At 47.7% G+C, this 19109-nt stretch overlaps 1 protein-coding gene across 7 annotated transcripts in view; it reads right to left on the reverse strand.

Annotated features, from left to right (window-relative positions):
* Nucleotides 1–19109, reverse strand: part of CRAMP1 (cramped chromatin regulator homolog 1) — a 68015-nt gene that overhangs the window by 33216 nt on the left and 15690 nt on the right. For 6 of the 7 annotated variants that reach the window (XM_033840065.2, XM_033840063.2, XM_073792454.1 and 3 more), the window contains exons 4-5: nucleotides 15515–15668; nucleotides 1926–2009 (exon numbers count right to left, since the gene is read on the reverse strand). In XM_033840065.2, coding sequence (XP_033695956.1) covers nucleotides 1926–2009; nucleotides 15515–15668 — 238 coding nt within the window. Of the gene's footprint in view, nucleotides 1–1925; nucleotides 2010–15514; nucleotides 15669–19109 lie in introns of those variants that run through there. The other variant, XM_073792455.1, reaches the window with a different exon arrangement.

Consider the following 19109-nt stretch of genomic DNA (forward strand, 5'->3'; position numbering starts at 1 on the left):
GGTCTTCCCCGGCCTGTCCTGATACCCGCATGGCACCAGGCCTGGGGCAAAGTGTGACTTGTCACTCAATAGCCCAGGAGGCTTGAATGGTCATCCGTTTCCATCGAAACTGAGGGTCCTCAGGCCCTTTTCAAGGGGGAACGCCGCCCAGCTCACGCAGCTGCTGTGACACAAGGTGAGGTGTGTCAAAGGACCAGGAACCCAGCAGAGACTCAGTCTATGTCTTAAGAATTGGATGTCTGGAGACCTCAGTTACAAAAAGTATGTTAACAAAGAGCACGCTCTGACCACTGGAGCTCAGACACGTGTTCCCAGTAGCCCAGAAAAGGCTACCACTGTGTGCAGGGCACGTGGACAACTGCCCATCCCAGCGAGCTCCTTCCCCCACAAACCTTCACCAAAGGACACAATAGTGTCCCAGCAGGTGGATCAGTGGGTGGGTGCAGTGGGGGCTCAGAATGAGGGCCCCACCAGGGTGGAGTGCTGTGAAGCAGCTTTGGGAGCCCCAAGCCCAGGTGGGGCCTCACGGGGATGTGCGTGCGTGTGTGTGTATATGTGTGTGTGTGTGTGTGTGTGTGTGCATATGTGTGTACACGTGCACTTGAGTGCTGCTGGACCAAGAGGGACCAACCAGGTGTCACCAGCAGGAGCAGATGAGCTGGAGGGGACGCCAGGCAGGAAGACGTGTTGAAGTCCAAGTGCAGAGGCCCCTTGGGTCGGGGGACCCAGGTGACACCCCAAGGGTAACAGGAAGCTGACAAGAGGATGAGGCCTGCCTCCTGTGGGGAGCACTCGGGCTGGGATGCTGGGATGTGGGAGATGGAGGACGGGGCCCCAGCATGTTGCCAGGACCAGGAGCATTTTAGGGCAAGGACAGAGAGGAGGATGGACAAGGAAGCAGGGATTCCAGGGGGTGGGGCCCCAGAGCCCCCTCAACAGCACTCAAAGCAGGAGCCGGGGGTTTGTTTAAGTAAGTCGTCAGCCTGCAGGAGCATGGGGTGGGGAGCCAGGCCGCCTGTCCCTTCCTTCAGAGGCTCCTGGACTTCTTGCCTGTTTCAGGAAGGGCGGGTCACCCAGGGAATGCCCACCCTGCCCGCCCTCCTGCCCGGCTATGACGTGTTAGGTGACAGCTTACAATCATCTCATAGTGTCTCATTTAATCTTCAGAGTGGCCCTGCGGGTGTGTGCCCTTCCAACCCACGTGACAGGCGGACAACTGGGGGCTGGAGAGGCGAGGCTGAGGCCTCTTGTCTGTGGTCACATGCGGAGGCCAGAGCACCTGTGCATCTAAAAGGAATCTAGTTACAAGGAGATGCTCAGAGCAAGGCAAAGGGAGGGGCCCAGACCCTTCAGTGTACCAGGGTCGGGAAAGGCCAGAAAGTGGGGGCTGTTCTAGGTCAAGACTCAAGAGACACAGCAGCTGTGAGCGGGCACTGTTCCCGATAGGCATGCCCTGCCTGGCATGGTGGGACGCACTGGGAGATCTGAGTTTGGACAGGATACCAGGTGAGGCTGTGGTACCCACTTGATAAATCTTAAATGTGCTTGCTGGGCATGCAGGAGAATGTCGTTGTTCACTGGGGCCAATGGCTGAGGGGTTTAGAGGGGGCTCAGACGGCTGCAACTTACAGTCACACAGCTGAGCAAGAAAAAATGCAAGTTTGTGGAGGAGGGACAGGAACGGGAGAGACAGTAACACAAACAAGGCCAAGGTTCAGGACCCATGAATCTAAATGATGGTATGTGGGGGTTGTTACGTTCTCCTTCGATTTTTCGGTATATTAAAACGTTCTGTGCGTTAAAATGTTTTCAAAATGTAAGTCGGAGAGAAAACAGAAGAGCCCCCAGTACTAAAACTCCAACTGTAAGAGGATAGCAGGCAGGCCCTGCCGGGAGGAGGCCACCCCTGAACAAAGGGTACTCACAGCCCCCGATCTTCTTGCGCAGCTCCCCATAGCAGATCAGGCCATACAGCTCCTGGGACGACTTCTTCAGCCCGCGAGAGAACACTGAAAATGAGGAAAGGTTGCGGCTTTAGAAGGAGAAAACACAGATGTGCGGGGCTTGCCCAGCTTGTGCACACCAGGGTGCTGGGGGACACTTCTTGGCTTTGACCACTGCACCATGGACCATGGGGCGTTAACATCAGGGGATACTGGGCAGAGTACACGGCAACATGGTGCTGTTTTTGCAATTTTCAAAATAAAAAGTTAAAAGAGAAAAAGGGGGTGGTTTAGAAAACTAGTCGTAACAGGCACAGCAATTTCCCCAGAGAGGAAAACGGGACGTCCAGCATGGCCGGCTTCCGCGAGGCAGAGGAGTGTCAGGACCACCTTCTCTGTGCACAGAACCCACCCAAGCTCAACGAGGGGCTGGCAGCACTGGAACCAAGGAGGCCCACCTCTCATGCCTCCTGGGACGACAGACAACTCGCCCCAGGCCTGGGGCCAGAAGGAAGAGGAAATGTGGCTTGAGTGCTCCGGACGCCCCCTTGCTTGTCAGCAGCAGACCACAGCGTGATTTGGGAGGCAACATCCAGGGTTAAGCCAGCCCATGTATAGCCTGCTTGTGGCTGGAGGAGACCACATCACCAGGTATGAGCAGAAGTGCTGAGGGAGGCTCCAGAGGCTCTGTAACAGACTGATTCGGCCCCGATGCCCGCCCTGGACACCTACCTGCAGGCGTCTCTGACGCCAGGAAAGAAATCCTCACGTGCTCAAGCCACTGTTACCTTCAGTGTATTGTGTGAAGCCAAGCCTGACGGTGCCTTGTAAGTCTGGTTACTGCCCAGTTGGCCCCTTTCTGATCATCTCACAGGGCAGTGACCACTGCCATGTGTCCCTCTCACAACTGTTCTCTCCCCAGAGACCCCCTTTCAAAGATTTGGCTGTGTGTGATTACAACAATAGGAAAGGAAAAGAAAAGTATATTAGTAAATAGAAAGTAAAGTTCTGAATGAATGACCTAAAACAAGGATTCTGAACCTTGGATAGTCTCTGAGGAGCCTGGGGCTCTGCTAAGATCACACGCCAACCATTCCCGAAGGTTCTCCTGAGAGAAAGACTGACAGTCTCAGCAGACTCTTACAGGGACCGCTACTCGGGAAACTTACGATCCACTATGCAGTCGATAAACAAATGTGGGCTTTCAGACAATGGAACAGTACTCAGCCACAGAAAGGAATGAACGGACCCTACAAAAGCCTAACACACCGTACAACCTGGAAGCACCTGGAAAACGTCATGCTCAGTGAAAGAAACCGGACACTAAAGGCCCTGCATTGTATGACTCCACTGATATGAAGCGTCCAGGAGAGACAAAGATCTGTGGCTCCGTGGTTGCCGGGGCTGGGGGAGGGGCTGCAAAACAGCTGCACAGCGTGGAACCCAGTGTGACCACCAGTGCAGCACCAAGAGGCGGGCAGGCCTCTGGCCTCACACGGTCAACCGGCTGCCACCAGCTCTGAAAGGTGATCAGGACCAGTGAGAGACCTCGGTGCAGCCCTCGGCTCAACAGAAAGAAGGCACTTCCCATGGGGCCACACCGGGACACCAAGGGCATGTGGGTCAGGCAGAAGACACTGCAGAGGGGCTTCCCTGGTGGCACAGTGGTTAAGAATCCGCCTGCCTATGCAGGGGACAAGGGTTCGAGCCCCGGTCTGGGAAGATCCCACATGCCACAGAGCAACTAAGCCCATGTGCCACAACTACTGAGCCTGCACTCTAGAGCCTGTAAGCCACAACTACTGAGCCTGTGTGCTGCAACTACTGAAGCCCATGTGCCTAGAGCCCATGCTCTGCAACAAGAGAAGCCACTGCAATGAGAAGCCTGTGTACTGCAATGAAGAGTAGCCCCGGCTCACTGCAACTAGAGAAAGCCCAAGCGCAGCAACGAAGACCCAACGCAGCCAAAAATAAATAAATTTTTTTTAAAAAGTTTAAAAAAAGAAGACACTGCAGAGAAGGGAGAATGGCGCCAGCGGGGCTGACCCTGCAGAGCTAACTGTGGAACTGAGGGCAGCTGATGCATCCACCCTTCATCCAAGTTGGAAAAAGGGCTGAAGGGGAATGATACCTCCAGTGGGGGAGGGGAGTTTAGGAGGCTGTCCAGCAGGGGGAGGTGATAAAAATGCCCAGGAAAGACACAACCACTCTAGATGTCCCACAGAGCCCAGTGTGGCCGCCCTGCGACACGCCTCTGGACCTCAGGGCAGACGATGCACCACGTCCACACCGGGAGCCTGGGTGGTCCACCCTGCCCATAGCCTGGTGGCGGTGAAAGCACAGAACGTGCTAGAGCACGGCTCCAGGAATGACCCCCCACCGCCTGATCTCCAGGTAGCTTCCTACCCCCTTCCTCTTCTCGTGTTGCTGAGGCCTTCACATTGGAAGTGAGTGTTTCGAGACCAGCCAAAGCAGATGAAAGACCTGCTCTCGTGGAATGACTTTCAGAAAGAACAGACTATGTAACAACAAAAAAGAGAAATGTGGAAGACAGAGAAAGAGCCAAACAGCTAAAACTCGTTTCTGCGTGTCAGCCTGGAGGGAGGGAGGGTGTTCGTGATGATGACAGATATTAACAACAGCACACTGGACTCGACAGGACCAGAGTCGATATTTTCAAATCAACTAGGGATCTGAGCAACAGTCTGAGCTAAGGATGGGCACAGCCAGCAGAAACACAGACTCCGTGGAGACGGCCTGACAAAGAACAAAATGCTGCCAACTTGCCACAAAGCACCACAGCCATCGAGAGGCTTACGTTCATGGCCACGTGGACACTGAGAGCAGCCCACGCGCACGTGCACACGCACACACACCAGTAGCAAAAGACTTGTGAGTCAGACCGAGGGACTGCTGCAAAGCATGGAAACTGAGCGCCCACTTCCCAGGGTCCCTAGAAGGAGCAGCAACATCACTACACAGATATGGCACTAGAAGAGGTTGGAGCCACCATTCTCTTTGTGTTGTATCTTCCTCATCAAGATGTCAGGCTGGACGGGCGGCCCCTGAAGCAGAAGGCTTTTAAGCAGGAAAGATACCTTAAAAAGACTCGTGAGAAGCACAAGGATTTAACTGGCCAGAGAGAACCTCGGTGGGGTCATAAACTCAGCAGAAAGCAGGCACTGCACGTGGGGCATCGCATGAAACAGGACTTGCCCAGAGCAACATGCACTCGTCTGTCAGGTACTCCTTTCTGCCTTTGTCATGGACAGAACCAGATGGGAAATGCAGGGAGAGGCACACAGACCCCCAGGACAGAGGGCCGGACACGCACCTTCCGGGAGGGTTGTCAGACAGTGCTGTGACGGGATGTTCACAATGAGACAATTAGCAGTAACGTTAGTATAATTTTACCACAATTGTGTGAATTTATCTGAATAAGAGTGCTATATGAATAAAGATATCCACCCTGTGTTATTTAAAAACACTATAAGTGACTTCCAAATCCAAAAGGAAAGGTAAAATGTATTCATTTGTAGTATCTCCACTCAAACAAATAAATTTAATAAAAAACACATGGAGGGCTCCCCTGGTGGCACAGTGGTTGAGAATCTGCCTGCCGATGCAGGGGACACGGGTTCGAGCCCTGGTCTGGGAGGATCCCACATGCCGCGGAGCAACTGGGCCCGTGAGCCACAACTACTGAGCCTGCGCATCTGGAGCCTGTGCTTCACAACGAGAGGCCGTGACAGTGAGAGGCCCGCACACCGCGATGAAGAGTGGCCCCCGCTCGCCACAACTGGAAAAAGCCCTCGCACAGAAATGAAGACCCAACAGAGCCAAAAATAAATAAATAAATTATGTGTGTGTGTATACACACACACACACACACACACACACACACACACACACACCACACGGAGGGACTTCCCCGGTGGTCCAGTGGTTAAGAATCCACCTTCCTACGCAGGGGACGCAGGTTCAAGCCCTGGTCAGGGAACTAAGATCTCACATGCCATGCCACAACTACTAAGCCCACGTGCCACAAACAGAAAGAAGCCCGTGCACCACAATGAAAGATACTGCATGCCGCTACTAAGACCTGATGCAGCCAAATAAAAAAAATTAATTAATTAATTAATTAAAGAACTGATCACCAAGCATTAGGTTAAGAAAACTTACTAATACTGAAAAAACTAAAACAGATGTCATTTAAAAAACAAACACATGGAGAAATTCTACATCGACATGAAAAGGTGGTGTGAAAACAGTACTTGTAAGGCAGACAAAAGTCAGGAGACAGAGCGAGAGGGGTACAATGGGAAGAGGATGCTGCCTGGACTTGGACCTCCACTCCCCGCATCGTTGGAGTGGACAGGGGCCAGGGCCTCCACTGCCGAGCCGGGGCTTTCTCCTCCACCCGATCAAGCGCATTACAGGCACCTCCAGGGAAGAGCATGCCACGTGCCCAACCACAGGCGGCAGTGGGGACAAGAGAGGATTCAGGGGAGGATTTCTGGGACAACTGACACAGGAGCTGAGTCCTGGTGAACAGGTTAGGGAGGACGACCAGGTGGGAGTGGCAGGAGTGTGGCAGGAGTCAAGGTGTGAAGGAAAGTGCACGTAAGGAGGCAGGTGACTCCATTGCCGGGGCCGTGGCAGGTCATGGTGCGGGTCTCTGGTGGGGCAGAGGAAGGGGGCTCAGGCAAGGGAGCGGCCGGGCAGATGAACATTTTGTGTGGATCTCACAGCTCAAAGGCTGGGTTACGAAGGGCAGGACCAGCAGCACTGGTCTAGGGCAGGACCAAGGCAGGCCAGGTAGTGAGAACAGATCTGAGAAGCTCGGAGTAGAACCAGAAACACTGATAGGTGAGTAAGAGGTGCCCCCAAGGATTCAAAGGGAAATACATTCAGGGGACAGTGTCGTAGGACAGAACCAGATGGGGATTCCCTGGCGGTCCAGTGGTTAGGACTCTGCGCTTTCACTGCTGGGGCCGGGGTTCAGTCCTTGGTCAGGGAACTAAGATCCTGCAAGCCACGTGGCGTGGCCAAAAAAAAAAAAAAAAAAAAGACAGAAGCAGATGGGAAATGCAGTGACCATAACAACCATCACCAGACCCTGGGACCTCCCAGTCCCTGAGAGGCCTAGTGCTGGCCGATGGCAGGGAGGAAGGACTTCTCCAGGGCAGAGGACAGCAAATCGCAGGCCAGATCTGGCCCAAGGGCTCTCTTTTTAAACAGGCAAATGCAGCAACATGTGTTCCTCTATGTATTATCCACAATGAGCTAGAAAGCAGAGTGAAGTGGTTTCAATAAAGACCATAAAACCCCAAAGCCAAAAATATCTATATTCACCATCTGACCTTTTACAGAAAAAGACAGCTTGAATCACTGTCTCTGGGCTTTTCTAAGGCCAGAGGAGGAATCCCTGGCCCTGGCATCCCGACCTAAAGGAAAGCCAGCGAAGAGAGCCAGATGGGTCAGCGGGGGGAGGCCAGGACACACTGACTGGCCAAGAGAACACCTGCAGGGTACAGACAAAGGTACAAAGGGGAGTAACGTGACCACAGCAACCACGATTAATCTGGATCAGAACTGATGTTATTTGGAGGGTGTGTCAGAAATCAGTGCAGTCAGTGGAAGCACACATGTGGAGAGACCGATCGACGAGAGAAGCAGCAGGAATGACACAGACACAGGATTCTCCTGGCGTGCGGACACAGGAGGCAGCAATTCCTCCCCGTAGGACAGAGGTGCTCTGAGCAGGAAGTCAGAACCGCACCTGGCGATGACCTAGACTAATGAATTAAAGATGGAGCCACGGATCTAGGTGAAGATGGCGGAAGAGTAAGACGCGGAGATTACCTTCCTCCCCACAGATACATCAGAAATACATCTACAGGTGGAACAACCCCTACAGAACACCTATTGAATGCTGGCAGAAGACCTCAGACCTCCCAAAAGGCAAGAAACTCCCCATGTACCTGGGCTGGGCAAAAGAATAAAGAATAAACAGAGACAAAAGAATAGGGACGGGACCTGCACCAGTGGGAGGGAGCCGTGAAGGAGGAAAGGTTTCCACACACTAGGAGCCCCTTCGAGGGCGGAGACTGCGGGTGGCGGAGGGGGGAAGCTTCGGAGCCGCGGAGGAGAGCGCAGCAACAGGGATGCGGAGGGCAAAGCGGAGAGATTCCCGCACAGAGGATCAGGGCCAACCGGCACTCACCAGGCTGAGAGGCTTGCCTGCTCACCCGCCGGGGCAGGCGGGGCTGGGGGTTGAGGCTCGGGCTGCGGTCGGAGCACCGGGATGGGGTTGGCGGTGTGAACACAGCCTGCAGGGGGTTAGTGCACCACGGCTAGCCGGGAAGGAGTCCAGGAAAAAGTCTGGAGCTGCTGAAGAGGCAAGAGACTTTTTCTTTCCTCTTTGTGTCCCAGTGCTCGAGGAGATAGGATTAAGAGCGCTACTTAAAGGAGCTCCAGAGACAGGCCTTAGCCAGGGCTAACAGCGCGGACCCCAGAGACAGGCATGAGACACTAAGGCTGCTGCTGCCGCCACCAAGAAGCCTGTGTGCAAGCACAGGTCACTCTCCACACCTCCCTTCCGGGGAGCCTGTGCAGCCCGCCACTGCCAGGGTCCCAGGATCCAGGGACAACTTCCCCGGGAGAACACATGGCACGCCTCAGGCTGGTGCAAAGTCATGCCAGCCTCTGCCGCCGCAGGCTCGCCCCGCACTCTGTACCCCTCCCTCCCCCCAGCTTGAGTGAGCCAGAGCCCCCAAATCAGCGGCTCCTTTAACCCCGTCCTGTCTGAGCGAAGAACAGACGCCCTCCAGCGACCTACATGCAGAGGCGGGGCCAAATCCAAAGCTGAACCCCAGGAGCTGTGCGAACAAAGAAGAGAAAGGGAAAGCTCTCCCAGCAGCCTCAGGAGCAGTGGATTAAATCTCCACCATCAACTTGATGTACCCTGCATCTGTGGAAGACCTGAATAGACAAGGAATCATCCCAAATTGAGGAGGTGGACTTTGAGAGCAAGATTTATTAGTTTTTCCCCTTTTCCTCTTTTTGTGAGTGTGTATGTGTATGCTTCTGTGTGAGATTTTGTCTGTATATCTTTGCTTTCACCATTTGTCCTAGGGTTCTATCCGTCCGTTTTTTAAAATTTTTAAAAAAAATTTTTTTTCTTAATAATTATTTTTTTATTTTAATAATTTTATTTTATTTTACCTTACTTTATTTTCTTTTATCCTCTTTCTTTCTACTTTTTCTCCCTTTTATTCTGAGCCGTGTGGATGAAAGGCTCTTGGTGCTGCAGCCAGGAGTCAGTGCTGTGCCTCTGAGGTGGGAGAACCAACTTCAGGACACTGGTCCACAAGAAACCTCCCAGCTCCACGTAATATCAAACGGCGAAAATCTCCCAGAGATATCCATCTCAACACCAACACCCAGCTTCACTCAACGACCAGCAAGCTACAGTGCTGCACACCCTATGCCAAACAACTAGCAAGACAGGAACACAACCCCACCCATTAGCAGAGAGGCTGCCTAAAATCATAATAAAGCCACAGACACCCCAAAACACACCACCAGACATGGACCTGCCCACCAGAAAGACAAGATCCAGCCTCATCCATCAGAACAAAGGCACTAGTCCCCTCCACCAGGAAGCCTTCACAACCCACCCACCAACTTTACCCACTGGGGACAGACACCAAAAACAACGGGAACTACGAACCTGCAGTCTGCAAAAAGGAGATCCCAAACACAGTAAGATAAGCAAAATGAGAAGACAGAAAAACACACTGCCGATGAAGGAGCAAGATAAAACCCCACCAGACCTAACAAATGAAGAGGAAATAGGCAGTCTACCTGAAAAACAATTCAGAATAATGACAGTAAAGATGATCCAAAATCTTGGAAATAGAATAGAGAAAACACAAGAAACATTTAACAATGACCTAGAAGAACTAAAGATGAAACAAGCAACGATGAACAACACAATAAATGAAATTAAAAATACTCTAGAAGGGATCAATAGCAGAATAATTGAGGCAGAAGAACGGATAAGTGACCTGGAAGAAATAGTGGAAATAACTACTGCAGAGCAGAAAAAAGAATGAAAAGAACTGAGGACAGTCTCAGAGACCTCTGGGACAACATTAAACGTACCAACATTTGAATTATAGGGGTTCCAGAAGAAGAAGAGAAAAAGAAAGGCACTGAGAAAATATTTGAAGAGATTATAGTTGAAAACTTCCCTAATATGGGAAAGGAAATAGTTAATCAAGTCCAGGAAGCACACAGAGTCCCATACAGGATAAATCCAAGCAGAAACACACCAAGACACATATTAATCAAACTGTCAAAAATTAAATACAAAGAAAACATATTAAAAGCAGCAAGGGAAAAATAACAAACAAGGGAATCCCCATAAGGTTAACAGCTGATCTTTCAGCAGAAACTCTGCAAGCCAGAAGGGACTGGCAGGACATATTTAAAGTGTTGAAGGAGAAAAACCTACAACCAAGATTACTCTACCCAGCAAGGATCTCATTCAGGTTTGATGGAGAAATTAAAACCTTTACAGACAAGCAAAAGCTGAGAGAGTTCAGCACCACCAAACCAGCTTTACAACAAATGCTAAAGGATCTTCTCTAGGCAAGAAACACAAAAGGAAAAGACCTATAATAACAAACCCAAAACAATTAAGAAAATGGGTATAGGAACATACATATCTATAATGACCTTAAATGTAAATGGATTAAATGCTCCCACCAAAAGACACAAACTGGCTGAATGGATACAAAAACAAGACCCATATAAATGCTGTCTACAAGAGACCCACTTCAGACCTAGAGACACATACAGACTGAAAGTGAGGGGATGGAAAAATATTCCATGCAAATGGAAACCAAAAGAAAGCTGGAGTAGCAATTCTCATATCAGACAAAATGGACTTTAAAATAAAGACTATTAGAAGAGACAAAGAAGGACACTACATAATGATCAACGGATCGATCCAAGAAGAAGATATAACAATTGTAAATATTTATGCACCCAACATAGGAGCACCTCAATACATAAGGCAAATACTAACAGCCATAAAAGGGGAAATCGACAGTAACACATTCATAGTAGGGGACTTTAACACCCCACTTTCACCAATGGACAGATCATCCAAAATGAAAATAAATAAGGAAACACAAGCTTTAAATGATACATTAAACAAGATGGACTTAATTGATATTTATAGGACATTCCATCCAAAAACAACAGAATACACATTTTTCTCAAGTGCTCATGGAACATTCTCCAGGATAGATCATATCTTGGGTCACAAATCAAGCCTTGGTAAATTTAAGAAAACTGAAATTGTATCAAGTATCTTTTCCGACCACAATGCTATGAGACTAGATATCAATTACAGGAAAAGATCTGTAAAAAATATAAACACATGGAGGCTAAACAATACACTACTTAATAATGAAGTGATCACTGAAGAAATCAAAGAGGAAATCAAAAAATACCTAGAAACAAAGGACAATGGAGACACGAAGACCCAAAACCTATGGGATGCAGCAAAAGCAGTTCTAAGAGGGAAGTTTATAGCAATACAATCCTACCTTAAGAAACAGGAAACATCTCGAATAAACAACCTAACCTTGCACCTAAAGCAATTAGAGAAAGAACAATAAAACCCCAAAGTTAGCAGAAGGAAAGAAATCATAAAGATCAGATCAGAAATCAATGAAAAAGAAATGAAGGAAATGATAGCAAAGATCAATAAAACTAAAAGCTGGTTCTTTGAGAAGATAAACAAAATTGATAAACAATTAGCCAGACTCATCAAGAAAAAAAGGGAGAAGACTCAAATCAATAGAATTAGAAATGAAAAAAGAGAAGTAACAACTGACACTGCAGAAATACAAAAGATCATGAGATTACTACAAGCAACTCTATGCCAATAAAACGGACAACCTGGAAGAAATGGACAAATTCTTAGAAATGCACAACCTGCCAAGACTGAATCAGGAAGAAACAGAAAATATGAACAGACCAATCACAAGCACTGAAATTGAAACTGTGATTAAAAATCTTCCAACAGGGGCTTCCCTGGTGGCGCAGTGGTTGGGAGTCCGCCTGCCGATGCAGGGGACACAGGTTCATGCCCCAGTCCGGGAGGATCCCACGTGCCGCGGAGTGGCTGGGCCTGTGAGCCATGGCCACTGGGTCTGCGCATCCAGAGCCTGTGTTCCGCAACAGGAGAGGTCACAGCAGTGAGAGGCCCGCGTACCGCAAAAAACAACAACAACAACAAAAACTTCCAACAAACAAAAGCTCAGGACCAGATGGCTTCACAGGCGAATTCTATCAAACATTTAGAGAAGAGCTGACACCTATCCTTCTCAAACTCTTCCAAAATATGGCAGAGGGTGGAACATTCCCAAACGCATTCTACGAGGCCACCATCACCCTGATATGAAAACCAGACAAGGATGTCACAAAGAAAGAAAACTACAGGCCAATATCACTGATGAACATAGATACAAATATCCTCAACAAAATACTAGCAAACAGAATCCAACAGCACATTAAAAGGATCATACACCATGATCAAGTGGGGTTTATTCCAGGAATGCAAGGATTCTTCAATATACGCAAATCAATCAATGTGATACACCATATTAACAAACAGAAGGAGAAAAACCATATGGTCATGTCAATAGATGCAGAGAAAGCTTTTGACAAAATTCAACACCCATTTATGATAAAAACCCTCCAGAAAGTAGGCATAGAGGGAACTTTCCTCAACATAATAAAGGCCATATATGACAAACCCACAGCCAACATCGTCCTCAATGGTGAAAAACTGAAAGCATTTCCACTAAGATCAGGAACAAGACAAGGTTGCCCACTCTCACCACTCTTATTCAACATAGTTTTGGAAGTTTTAGCCACAGCAATCAGAGAAGAAAAGGAAATAAAAGGAATCCAAATCGGAAAAGAAGAAGTAAAGCTGTCACTGTTTGCAGATGACATGATACTATACATAGAGAATCCTAAAGATGTCACCAGAAAACTACTGGAGCTAATCAATGAATTTGGTAAAGTAGCAGGATACAAAATTAATGCACAGAAATCTCTGGCATTCCTATACACTAATGATGAAAAATCTGAAAGTGAAATCAAGAAAACACTCCCATTTACCATTGCAACAAAAAGAATAAAATATCTAGGAATACCTACCTAAGGAGACAAAAGACCTGTATGCAGAAAATTATAAGACACTGATGAAAGAAATTAAAGATGATACAAACAGATGGAGAGATATACCATGTTCTTGGATTGGAAGAATCAACATTGTGAAAATGACTCTACTACCCAAAGCCATCTACAGATTCAATGCAATCTCTATCAAACTACCACTGGCATTTTTCACAGAACTAGAACAAAAAATTTCACAATTTGCATGGAAACACAAAAGACCCCGAATAGCCAAAGCAATCTTTAGAACGAAAAACGGAGCTGGAGGAATCAGGCTCCCTGACTTCAGACTATACTACAACGCTACAGTAATCAAGACAGTATGGTACTGGCACAAAAACAGAAAGATAGATCAATGGAACAGGATAGAAAGCCCAGAGATAAACCCACACACATATGGTCACCTTATCTTTGATAAAGGAGGCAGGAATGTACAGTGGAGAAAGGACAGCCTCTTCAATAAGTGGTGCTGGGAAAACTGGACAGGCACATGTAAAAGTATGAGATTAGATCACTCCCTAACACCATATACAAAAATAAGCTCAAAATGGATTAAAGACCTAAATGTAAGGCCAGAAACTATCAAACTCTTAGAGGAAAACATAGGCAGAACACTCTAGGACATAAATCACAGCAAGATCCTTTTTGACCCACCTCCTAGAGAAATGGAAATAAAAACAAAAATAAACAAATGGGACCTAATGAAACTTCAAAGCTTTTGCACAGCAAAGGAAACCATAAACAAGACCAAAAGACAACCCTCAGAATGGGAGAAAATATTTGCAAACGAATCAATAGACAAAGGATTAATCCCCAAAATATAACAGCTCATGCAGCTCAGTATTAAAAAAACAAACAACCCAATCCAAAAATGGGCAGAAGACCTAAATAGACATTTCTCCAAAGAAGACATACAGATGGCCAAGAAGCACATGAAAAGCTGCTCAACATCACTAATTATTAGAGAAATGCAAATCAAAACTACAATGAGTTGTCATCTCACACCAGTCAGAATGGCCATCATCAAAAAATCTAGAAACAATAAATGCTGGAGAGGGTGTGGAGAAAAGAGAACCCTCTTGCACTGTTGGTGGGAATGTGAATTGGTACAGCCACTATGGAGAACAGTATGAAGGTTCCTTAAAAAACTAAAAATAGAATTACCATATGACCCAGCAATCCCACTACTGGGCATATACCCTGAGAAAACCATAATTCAAAAAGAGTCATGTACCAAAATGTTCATTGCAGCTCTATTTACAATAGCCAGGACATGGAAGCAACCTAGTGTCCATCAACAGATGAATGGATAAAGAAGATGTGGCACATATATACAATGGAATATTACTCAGCCATAAAAAGAAATGAAATTGAGCTATTTGTAATGAGGTGGATGGACCTAGAGTCTGTCATACAGAGTGAAGTATGTCAGAAAGAGAAAGACAAATACCGTATGCTAACACATATATATGGAATTTAAGAAAAAAAAATGTCATGAAGAACCTAGGGGTAAGACAGGAATAAAGACACAGACCTACTAGAGAATGGACTTGAGGATATGGGGAGGGGGAAGGGTAAGCTGTGATAAAGTGAGAGAGTGGCATGGACATATACATACTATCAAATGTAAAACAGATAGCTAGTGGGAAGCAGCCGCATAGCACAGGGAGATCAGCTCGGTGCTTTGTGACCACCTAGAGGGGTGGGATAGGGAGGGTGGGAGGGAGGGAGATGCAAGAAGGAAGAGATTTGGGAACATATGTATATGTATAACTGATTCACTTTGTTATAAAGCAGAAACTAACACACCATTGTAAAGCAATTATACTCCAATAAAGATGTAAAAAAAAAAAAATAGAAAAATAAATATATAAATAAATAAATAAAGATGGAGCCACGCAAACTGGACTCAAACACAGAGCCTGGAAAAAGAGCCTGGGAAAAGCCCTGGAACGCCAGCCGTCCACCCGGGCCGACGCACACCAGGCCCTGCCCGACCCTCACCCCACTGGGGCTCCCATGGGAGAAGGGCAGGCAACGGGGAGGTGTGATTCTGGACCACGGTGCCCTCCCTCCCAGGGGGGAGCGAGCCAGGGACTCAGACACCACAGGCTTCCTTGTAACTCAGCCTGACCACCAGTTACGAGGTCTCCTGTCAGCCAAAGCACCAGAGGTGAGAACACCCCAGGCCGTGTGGCTGGGTGAGAATAATGCCAGAAGGTGTGGCCTGCAGGTTTGCGGAAGCCACGCTCCTGGACCAGAAGCCACCCCGCCTCTGGCCCCAGGAAGCCAGCCTAGGCACTCACCATTGTCGAAGTCAATGTACTTGGTGATCTTGTGCCACGTGCGGTAGTAGAAGTGCCGGACCTGCTCCTTGTTCTTCACCATGCTGGCGGGCTTGCCTTTCTTCTTGTATTTCAGAGCAATGTTGTTCTGAATCGCTTCAAAGTCTTTCCCATGCTGGAAAAGAAAGTCCACATTAAAAGCACGAGGTTAGGGGCTTCCCTGGTGGCGCAGTAGTTAAGAATCTGCCTGCCAATGCAGGGGACACGGGTTCGAGCCCTGGTCCGGGAAGATACCACATGCTGCGGAGCAACTAAGCCCGTGCGCCACAACTACTGAGCCTGCGCTCTAGAGCCCGTGAGCCACAACTACTGAAGTCCGCGCGCCTACAGCCTGTGCTCTGCAACAAGAGAAGCCACCACAATGAGAAGCCTGTGCCCCGCAACAAAGAGTAGCCCCCACTCACTGCAACTAGAGAAAGCCGGCGTGCAGCAGCAAAGACCCAATGCAGCCAAAAATTAAATAAATGAATAAATAAATAAATTTATAAAAAAAAACTAGATTGTCTTATACTTTATAAAATAACACAAAGGGCGATAATAAAGCTAACTTTAAAAAAAAGCACGAGGTTATAGGGAAGGTGGGAGGGAGACACAAGAGGGAGGAGATATGGGGATATATGTATATGTATGGTTGATTCACTTTGTTATAAAGCAGGAACTAACACACCATTGTAGAGCAATTATACTCCAATAAAGACGTTAAAAAAAAAAAAAACAACACGAGGTTACAACAAGGCAGCCTTCTGTACAATGCAGACACTTCCTGAAAAGGGAGAAAAGGGACTGCTGTGGTTAAGCAAGTATCCTTCATGGCTCCTACTTGTGCATGAACTTCAACCTGGCTTCCCCAGAACCTCAGGTTTCAATTAGAATAATGGATAATGCAGCAACAGAACTATCATAGCATGTGGATACCAATGAGGCAAGGACCCCGGAGCAGTAGAAACATGAAGCTCATGACTTAGACAAAGGGCTTAATCTCCAGAGTTCTTTAGAGCCCATGAAATGACATACCCCCACGAAGACAATAATCAGAAGACACAACACAAGGATGGAGGAGCTCAGGGTGCTGTACATCTGGCATCTTAAAATAAAACAACACATCAACTATTCAGAAACAGCTTCACTGATTTGATCATACAAAAGGTATTCTATGTTTGAACAAGGATAACAAATATGAATGTTTATTAAGAGAATCATGCAGAATATGCTCTGAATACATCTGTGGGCCTTCCTTCAACACCTCCATGCAAAAGCTGAGTACATCTTAGATTTTCAGAATGGAATTTATTTTCCAGAGAACAGTCCCCATCAGTGCTGTTCTGGTACTGATGCAACGAGAACCAACTACTGATACTACTCATCAACTACTGATACTTTTATCAAAACCAAGCCAGCAGGAAGCACTGGGAAGGACCTGGAGGTAACGGCACCCCAGCAGCATTGAGCACCTCTGGTACCCAGATCTTGGTTTCTAAATCCCACTTTCCAAAAGGAACCACGGCTCCTTGGAAAAATGGCCAATGCCAGGTCTGGGGCAGGGAAAATACCAGGTGAGTCTAGAATATCTTGTGGTGCCAGAAAGTGAGAAAGTGCTCAAAGCATAAGGGGAACATGTTAGAAGGACACAGCAGCCAACCTGAAGAGGCTCCCAGTGGGCAAATCTAGAACAATATGGGCAACAAAATCACAATGATATGAATGGATTATGACCCATGGAAGAGAATAAGTATCCCTGGGTCCATACAGGTATAAAGAAATAATTGAATAAATACATAAATGGAGGAGAAGGGAGAGCTTTTCCTTGCATGGGATTTCCACTTAATAAATGTAGAAAGAATAACAGAATCAGAAGGTCATCACTGGGTAAACACCACAGTAATAGTTGTTCCAGGTAAGAAGAGGCAATGGTTGCTTAAATTAGTGGGAGAAAGAATCATGAGAAACAGGGTATTTACATAGTCTCAAAGTAAAAAAAAAAAAAGAAAAAAAGACTTGGCAGTGGAGAACCTGGGAGATGCCACCTGAATGCAGTGATCAAGGTTCACACAGCCAGGCCTGAGACAGATCACACTGCACACTCTGGACAGGATGCACCAAGGATGCACAGCAATCCCACAGTACTCTTGACAGAAAACACAAAACATGAACTTATCCGTGCGGAAACATCAGGTAAGCCCAATGAGGGGCACTCTATGAATGAACAGACTTGGAATCTTCAAAAATGTCAAGGTCGTGAGAGACCAGGAAAAAAAGGGAATACTGAGGGACCTGTCCCAGGTGGGAGGACCCAGGAGCCATGGCAACCAAATGCAACGTGGGGTCCTGAACCAGAATAGGACATCAGTGCAAATACTGATGACATTACACTAACTCTCCTCATTTTGCCGGTCACCCTGCAGTTACGTGGGTGTCAGGAAAGCGGGTTAAAGGGCATGTGAGCATTCTCTGTACTCTTTTTGCAGCTTTTTCCAACTCTGAAATCGTTTCAAAATTTAAGGTCAAGGGCTTCCCTCGTGGCGCAGTGGTTGAGAGTCTGCCTGCCGATGCAGGGGACACGGGTTCATGCCCCGGTCCGGGAGGATCCCACATGCCGCAGAGTGGCTAGGCCCGTAAGCCATGGCCGCTGAGGCTGTGTGTCCGGAGCCTGTGCTCCGCAACGGGAGAGGCCACAACAGTGAGAGGCCCATGTACCACAAAAAAAAAAAAAAATTAAGGTCAAAAAGTAAAAGTGCTATGGGACTTCCCTGGCAGTCCAGTGGTTAAGACTACACGCTTCTACTGCATGGGGCACGGGTTCAATCCCTGGTCAGCGAATTAAGATCCCACATGTCGTACAGTGCAGCCAAAACAAAGCGTAAAAATCCTCAAAGAATGAAAGCTCACTCATTGTTTTAAAAGAAGCAATGGCAGGTGAACCAGAGCAAGGCAGAGCTGCACCTAAAGTGCCTTCCTCCAGCGTCCAGCTCAGGCACCACCTCTCCCACAAAACTCCCCTCAGCTCTTGACCAAGAACCGTGATGCAAACAAACACACACAGCCTCTAAATCTCAGGACTTCGTTTCATAGCTGAGTTAACGAACCCAGAGGTGACCTGACAGCCCAGATGGGGACTAGAATCTGGGCTTTGCGACTCCTCATCCCACGTTCTCAAAGGACGCTGCCTTCTGAACTCCTGTGGCATCTGTCAGCATATACCTTCTGAGAGTCCCACTTCTTCTGTGCCTGTTACGTTTTCCCAGTAAGACTGCCAGCCCCTTAGGGGGGACTTCTTTGCATTTCTATACTTAGCCATGAACTAGGTAAATAAAGGGTGGTGGCAACAACAGCAACAGTGAAAAAGGCAAAGTTGAAAGAGAAAACTATATGGAGGTGAAGCACACATTTCAAAGACTGAAATGAGAACTCGCAGTACTCGTACAGCTGTCACAGAGATGGCAGGAAACAGGAGATGCCCAGCAGCTGGATTTGTGGGACACTGGGAAGTGCAGACAGAACACGGGAGGGGAAGCACAGCAGAGATGAGGCCTCCAGCAATTATCGACCCAGTGAAAAG

Source organism: Tursiops truncatus, chromosome 15 (genome assembly GCF_011762595.2).
Source record: "Tursiops truncatus isolate mTurTru1 chromosome 15, mTurTru1.mat.Y, whole genome shotgun sequence".
NCBI lineage: Eukaryota > Metazoa > Chordata > Mammalia > Artiodactyla > Delphinidae > Tursiops > Tursiops truncatus.